Consider the following 8175-nt stretch of genomic DNA (forward strand, 5'->3'; position numbering starts at 1 on the left):
TTTTTCTTTTTTTTTCAATTTTTTATTATTATCACTTTACTATTGTTTTTAGATTTTTTTCTAATTGCTCTCTGCCCCCTGACCACATAAAATCTTAAACCACAAATAAAGCGTATATTTATGTAATATTTATGAATAATATTTTTATTATTTTAATATTTACTTATGTACAATATCCATGCTCTTTTGGAAGTCACAATCATTGGGAGTATATAGATATACTCCCACTCCTGCTTTTAAGTGCTGGGGTATAGCTCAGTGGCAGAGAGCTTCCCTAGCCTGCATGAAGCCTTGGGTTTGACCCTCAGCACTACAAAACACAAACAAACAACTTTTTGCTCTTTGGTGTCAATATCTTCCCATTTGAGGCATGGTTCATGATAATGTCTGTCCACTTTCTTTGGTCTGTCTTCCTTTTCTTCTAGAGTTAAAGCTTAACTAACTCACTTTCAATTGATATTTTGTTTTCAAATAAAAATTTTCAAGGCTTCAAACTACATTTCTTCCTCTAGTGCTTTTGATGGCTACAGGATTTTCCCACCCATACATTATAGTTGTATTGGTGCAATTTTTCCTTCTCTTTTGATTGTTTTGTTATCAGGATTAGCTATGTCAAAAAAAATCAGCTATTTTTCTTTTTCTATTGTTTTGGAACAATTTATAAAAGATTGAATTTATCTGTTCTCTGTCACTCAGTTCTAAATTTTTGTAATTTGCCTTCTTTATCTGAGCTATGTAGACGTTTGCGTCTACATTTCCCAAGGTATGACTTTTTAGTGATATTTTGTTCTATTTTTATATTATTACCTATCTGGAGGTTATTGAGACTTTCTATTTTACCATATGGCCAACAGGAATGTTTTCAATCTTTCACTATCCAAATTTGATGTTTATAGTGGGCTTTTGGTAGATAGTCTATCAATTTCAGAAATTATCTTTTGTTACTAGTTACTAAGTTTTATTATATTATTATTATTATTATTATTATTATTATTATTATTATTATTATTATTTCTGGTACGGGGATTGAGTACAGAAGTGCTCTACCACTGAGCTATATCCCAGCTCTCTCTCTCTCTCTCTCTCTCTTTTTTTTTTTTTTAGCTTTTAAATTTTGAGAGAGGGTCTTGCCAGGTTGCACAGACTGACCTTGAACTTGACATCTTCCTGTCTCAGTATCCTGAGTTGCTAGATTAGAGGTGTGTGCCACTGCATTTGGCTTACTAAGGTATCTTAAATCATAATTGGTGTTTATTTTAATAAAGACTTATTTGGGAACCTATTGACATGATCATACCCTTTTTTTCTTCCCTATTTCAATTAATTTGATTATTTTAATACTAATGTATTATTTATGTATTCATGTATCTCATCTTTCTACGCTTTCTCCTGGAGACCTAATCCTGTACATTTTTCCAAGTCATTCTTGTGCTCCCACTAACAATGGCAAAACTAAACCAAAAAGGTTGGAAATATTGTCTATGTTCTTTGTAACCATCCTCTCTACCTTTTCAAGGTTGAAGGGATGACTTCCCATTCAGGTAGGTACTTCTCAATATTACATTTTTTTAGACCTAAAACCTCTAGTGGAAGTAGACATTCCTGCTTTTCTCTGAAAGCTTGTTTCCATTCTTCTGTTATATCTCTTTCCAATCACCTGTTCTAATTTAGCAATGACTAAAATACCACCCCTTTTTTATAATCCTATCTTTAAGATTCATTATCTCCTGGTTTTTCTTATTTTTTTCCTTTCTTATTATTAATATTGTCATCTAAGAAGGCAGCTTTTCTTTTAAAGAAATATTTATTTTCCCCCAGCTTTATCAGCCTTCCTTATTTTATTTATTTTCCACCATTCTACTGCTTCTCTTTTGACTTCAAGTTCTAAATATATATTTAAAACAAATATGGCTCCTACTTGATTTCCTGGATAAAGCTGATTCCTAATAGGAATTAGCCCTTTTTAATTCCCTTCTGTCTTTGGAATCATAATAGATTCCTCTCTCTTCCTCAAACCCCCATATAACAAATACTTCCATTCCTCTTCATATATTTATGGTAAAATCCATCATTCCTCTATGGTTGAACACACAGAGAATTTCAATTAAGTCCCTGAAATCCTACTCTCAGAGCTTACCTACTCAACAAATCTACCAGCACTAGGAACAAAAATAGAAGATGTGTCTCTACCCCATATGAAATAAAGAAATTGCTCTCTCTCTACTCCTAAAAAGGATGCAATTCAAATCAAGATAAAGGGGAACCAAATTGGTTAAAACTGATCTAAAGTACAATCTAAGCACCACAATCTCTTAAACTTGTACTTTTTTTTTTTCTTTTGGTATCAAGGATTGAATCCAGGGGCACTTAACCACTAAGCCCCACATCCTCAGCCTTTTATATTTATTTATTATTATTATTATTTTAAATTTTGAGACAGGGTCTCTCTAAGTTGCTTAGGGCATCACTAAATTGCTGATGCTGGCTTTGAACTTTTGATCCCTCTGCCTCATCCTCCTGAGCTGCTGGGATTCAGGTGTGCACCAGCATGCCCAGCATGTATTCCTGCTACTTGTGCCATTGGCTGAGAATATAAAGGTTACACAAATTGACCCATTCGATGGTACATTGCTTTCCTTTTCTATATATTCCCATATATAGTCTCAGCTCTATATATGGGAATCAAGATCAGTCACAGCGGCCCATACAGCTCACTGTTGTAAAAGCCTATGCCCAGTGCCTCTAAAAAGTAGTCATTTGCAGATGGATTCTAGCTATCATAAACTGTTTAAACATGACAAATCCAAAGACTTGTAAGGTCCAAGATTGCTAAGTATTAAAGTCCTGTGGTCTGGCACACCAGACGTCCAACCTCTCTACACATCTTACTTTGGTTCCTCAATTCCAGATGGAAAGTCTATTCCTCCATATTAAACAGCTGTGATAGGTCTAAGGGAAAAAAATTAATCATATTCCTTTTCCCTCCAAGGAACCAAAATAATGAACACTAAAATATCAGTATTTTGCTAATGAAGCTGTATCATGATCAAGACTTTCTAATATACAACATCACAATTCCTGGTCTTGGGATGACCCGCCCAAAGGACAACATGTAAATAAACACTTACCTGGATAACAGCAAGGGGCTTGGCTGTCCCAAAAGTAGCAAAAGAAAGGCACTCTTCGATCTGCCTCTGGAAGATAGACCTGGATCTCCGCAGGTGTGCTTACCATATGAGAGCCAGATCCAATCCAAGTGGAGTGCCGATGCGCAGCATCCAGGTAGATGTGAGAGAGATAGGGAGTGTAGAATGTGTGTGCACAATGACCCTCTTCCCTAAGTGTCCATCAAAGACCATAATCTTTTTCCTTAGGGGAGAAATGTGACCTAGAGACAGGGCAAAAAGGCCTTGGGCAACATGGTTCCCCACTTGAAGAATAGAGAATAGGGACAAATGACAGATTCTTCTCTCCATGGGTGGGGACAAAGCCTTTGTTCTTCATTTCCTCCCAAAAGTAGGAGTGGATCCATCTCCCTCACACCCCAGGTCTGACCCAGAATTCATTCCCAGCTTCCAACCCAGATTTCTGGAAGACTTCTATTATAAATAGCATTACTAGGTCATTCCTCCATCAGATCTTAGAATGTCAGGGTGGGACAAGGACCCAGAGGTTCAGGCTGATCCCAACCAATCACAAGACACATTCACTCAATGAGGTCTGTCTGATTAACAAAAAGAAGAAGAAACACCAAAATATCTAGAAAGCCCCCTCCAAGGCATTTCAGTACTAAGTATTCTTCAAGAATTGTCTGGCTGTTGGAGTGAAAAGAATAGCAATACTTAGACCAAAAAAGACCACCTAAAAATCTTGTTTCCATTGTCTACCTACTCCTGGGTCCTGGGTGTCTCCCTCCCCACCACTATAAGACCTGAGAGTAATCATTTTGTCAATGAAAGACGTATCACATGTTAGTTGTCAAGAGGCCATCCCCAGACAAAAATTCTCAAGGAAGAACCCAAATAAGGACACTATTTGGGAATAGAGAGAAGTTATTTATCAGCGGATGGTTGAAAAAGCCAGGCCTTTTTGAGTCCAGTTCCAGAATAATTGATAGGAATTCCTTTCCTGTTAGTTTCTTTGGTCCATCTACCCAACCTTCTATAGGTGGGGGAAAAGAGCCTTCAGTGACACCCACAGTGCCCTATCTATTCAGCCCCAGCTGACGGAACAAATAGAACCAAAGGAGGACTTTTCCTGCTACCAAAAATCATCTCCTTAGATTGGGGCCTCCTTTGTCCACATGTTACTCAAGGACAGCCCCACCTGTCATGGTTAGCTGTCAGCAGGGACACAGGCCACATTTTGGGGTGTCCTTTCTAAACATGCCCCCCCTAACAGTTTAGGAGGACTTAGTATCATTCCAATGCTACATTTGTATAATTTAAGCTCTCAAGGACACTGGAATGCCCAAGACCAGACAAAGAAGAGAACTAGCAATGAAAATTAATCTAGCAAGCCCAAAGAAAAAGACTCTCCCCGAAAGCAAAAGCCATTCTCACTTTAACTCTACATGGTATGCAAGGTTGGGAATGGACTTTACCTGTTAAGAAAAAGGGCTTTTGAGTTAGATAAAATAGGCAAAGGGTTCAAAGGAAGACCCAACATTTAAAGAGACGTAGAAATTATAGGGGGTAGGGTGGGAGGGGATCCTGGTTGAAGAAAAGTAGAGTGCTGTCCCTTATCTAAAGGTCCAGGGAAGGGGGATGACAAGAAACCAAGTGTGAGGGAAAGAGTCACTTAGAAAGTTAGACACCCTAATTCTAGTTCTAGCTCTTGCCAGTAACTCAGCATGATTTTGAGATGATACAGACTTCAGTATCTTTGTCTGTAAAATAGGGGCAAGTGGTTTGTTTAACCAGGTGCCTGATATGGTCCTATAATATTATATCCCACATTTGTGAATCATGGGATATAATTATAAGATATTGAGGAGGGGGCTGGAGGACCTCATCATAAGGAATCAACTTTCAGCCACACACTATTCTCACCCACGCTGGTTCCCCCACCAACCCCCCATCCCATCCCCCCACAGGGGGCCACCAAAGGGCCTCATGCTTATCAGGCAAGAACTCTACCACTGAGCCACATCCCCAGCCCTCAGCCTCATCTCTAATGAAAGAGTCACATATATACACATTCTCACATATATAAACAGTAGCTGATGATTTCACCCCAAGCAGCAAGGACACATAATAGAAAAAAATAAATATTGTTGATACCTTGTTCCGATCATTGGAGGAGAAGGGCCCTGAAGATGTAACTTGGAGGGACTTCATGGTCAGAGGAGAAGGATCCTCCTGTTTGATAATAGCTATCACTTTGCTGTTCCCTCCCCAAATCCAAAGGCAGCCAGGTCTTTGGAAGAAATCAGTCTCTCACACCCACCCTCCAACACCAACTCACCTGCAGCAAAAACAAAAGTGTAAAGACCTTGAAGGGAAAAAAAACACCCTAGTTAGCCATCATTAAGTGAACAGAATCTATCACCCCTGAGATTGCTTTGGATGAGGCAGCTGGAATCACATGCCTCAGTTTCCCTGAATGCTACCAATTGTTCTGAAAGTACTTGTTTGGGACCAGCCCCCATCAAAAGTTGCTTAGGTTTGCCATCTGGGTGAAAAGGGGGAACTAGTTTGTCCACCCTTTTCTTTCTGTGTTTTTATGGTTATTTCCAAATTGTTTAAGCAATCTCATCATGAGAGTGAGCCAGGAAGCTACCATCCCCAAGTAAGAATTCAAATCGGGAAAAGGGTTACGACGCAAGTGGAGGGTTCCAAATTATGCTAGAGGACCTACAAACAGACTCACACCACTCCCCGCACACCAAGAATCATCTCCCAACCATTCATGCACTGGACACTTGCACTGCCTCTCCTAGCAGAGATAGCTGGGGCAATTGGGGAAGTGGAGGACATTCGCCTCCCATCAACCTGGAATCCTTGGTTAAAAGATACTAAAAATAAATTAGTAAACATTGCTGTTTACAGAAATAGAAATCATTTCTGTTTCCAAAGGCCTCTCACCATCCCAGTCCTGGACATTTCCAAGACCACCACCCCTGTCACCCTCTCCAAGGTCCGCCCTGGTGGGTGGGTGAGGCACCCAAGTCCTTTAAGACTGGGAGTTCCTCAGGCATCTGAGAATTTCAGTTCTCTGGTTCCTGGGAAGAGAGAATCTTCAGTACTCTGGAGAGTACCAGAGTTCATCCCTTCTCACCAGTTCCTGGGGGTTGTCTTGATCAACCCCTCCTTTTTGGATGATATTTGTGTTGCAAGAATTCCCGTTATTTTCTGGCTCCCAGTCCCTCCCAGAGTCCAACATGCCCACCTGGAACCACCCTCAGAGCGGAGGAACCAGTCTGTGCCTTGGTCTAATGACTTTGATAAAAGAGGGATGGGCAGAGAGAAGGCAGGGAAAATGGTCTGGGAGATCGTCCTGGGGGGATAACTGACAGCAATGACTGTCCTACAGGCTGGTAGGGAGGCTGGGCTCCTGGCCAGAGCCAGAACCGGAGCCAGAGCCGGAGCAGGAGCTTTCCACCACGGTGGTGGGTTGCGGGTAGTCGCGGGGAGTGCGACGACGTCCCCGGTACTCAATCATGTCAGGATGATAAGTTGGGTGGCGGCGAGCGTGCTTGGTCAAGTGGTCGCTCCTGGAGAACTGCTTGGGGCAGAGGGGGCAGGAGAAGCGCTTTTCACCCGTGTGCGTCCTGTAGTGGCGGGCCAGCTCGTCGGAACGCGTAAACTTCTTGTCGCAGTCGAGCCAGTCGCAGGAGAAAGGGCGCTCACCCGTGTGGGTACGCTGGTGGGACTTAAGGTGCGATGACTTGTAATAGGCTTTGTTGCAGCCAGTGAAGGAGCATTGATGTCGCTTGGCCGCAGGTGTTACTGGCCTTCTCCGGGACATCTGACCTGCTGCGGGTGCGGGGCCAGCCTCTGGGGCCCCTCCAGACACCCCTCCGTCGTCGTCGAGCGCTCCCGGGTCGGCTGGCGCACTTGGGACGGCAGGCGAGCCGGAGGAGCTCGCGGGCTCGGAGAACGCGTCTGCACCGGAGGCTGAGGCCGGCTCGGAACCCTGGGTCGGGCTGGAGCACTGGGTCGGGTCGGAGGAGCCAGACGAGTCGCGCAGAGCTTCCCCCGAGTTCTCCCCGTAGCCCTCCCCGAAGCTGCCGCGCAAATCAGCCAAGACGCTTGCAGCCAGCAGGTGGGGCGCGGCGCCACCCGCGCCGGGGCTGGGGGCGGGAACCTGGGGGAGCAGGGGGACCGACGCGGGCCCTGGTGGCCCCGGACCCGGCAGAGCGCACTCCGGCGGCGCCGCACCCACCTCCGAGCCAGCGGCTCCGCCCGCGCCCTCGGGGTCCGGCGGGCGGCGGTGAACCACGGCGCCCGCGGACATGGACACCAGGCACTCGGCGGCGAAGTAGTCCATGCACGCCACGGCTGCCGACATGCTGGGACCGCTCGGCAGCCGGCGAGCGCCGTCAGAGCGCGGCCGGCCGCGAGCGAGAGAGTTCCCGGGAGCGTCCGTCCCGCAGCCTAGGAGCGAGAAGCAGGAGGCCGGGTGCGCGCCGCCCGCCGCCCGCCGCCGCCGCCGCCGCCCGTGCCGAGCCCGCCCCGCCTGACGCGCCCCTGACGCACCGGAGCCCGCGGGGGCGCCGGGGACCCGCCCCGGCCGGCAGGACACCCCCGGAATGCGCGGCCCACCGGGCTAAGTCATTTTTAACAGCCTAAGAAATTATCTTGTCTTCGCGTTCTTTCTTCTGCTGGTGAGCCAGGTAATTTTAATAAAGCGAAAACTCCCCGATCGTAACTTCTGGGCAGCCTGCCGGCTTGGCCCCCCCGCGCCGGCTGGTCCTCCGCCAGCTGGGTGTCCGGCGGAGTCCGAGAAACTTTTTTTTTAAGGGGAAAAAAAATGCTAATACCTGACTTGTCTTTCGATTCATAATTGCGATTGTTGGCTAAGTGGTCTGGAATTACATTTCACTCCCGTTCTCCGCTCTCAGACCAAATTGAAAATATCCCCAAGTCTGCATCAAGGAAAAAAAAAAGTTTTCCCATTTAGCAGTTCAACTGTTAATCCAGGGTCGGTGGCAATTCCCTAAATAGATCCACT

At 45.1% G+C, this 8175-nt stretch overlaps 1 protein-coding gene across 1 annotated transcript; it reads right to left on the reverse strand.

Annotated features, from left to right (window-relative positions):
• Positions 1-6048: 6048 nt before the first annotated feature.
• On the reverse strand, positions 6049-7582 carry Klf14 (KLF transcription factor 14). The gene has a single exon (XM_005331093.3). The coding sequence runs from the start codon at positions 7510-7512 to the stop codon at positions 6529-6531; it is 984 nt and encodes a 327-aa protein (XP_005331150.2). The 5' UTR covers positions 7513-7582; the 3' UTR covers positions 6049-6528.
• Positions 7583-8175: the final 593 nt, after the last annotated feature.

Source organism: Ictidomys tridecemlineatus, chromosome 2, assembly GCF_052094955.1.
Source record: "Ictidomys tridecemlineatus isolate mIctTri1 chromosome 2, mIctTri1.hap1, whole genome shotgun sequence".
Lineage (NCBI taxonomy): Eukaryota > Metazoa > Chordata > Mammalia > Rodentia > Sciuridae > Ictidomys > Ictidomys tridecemlineatus.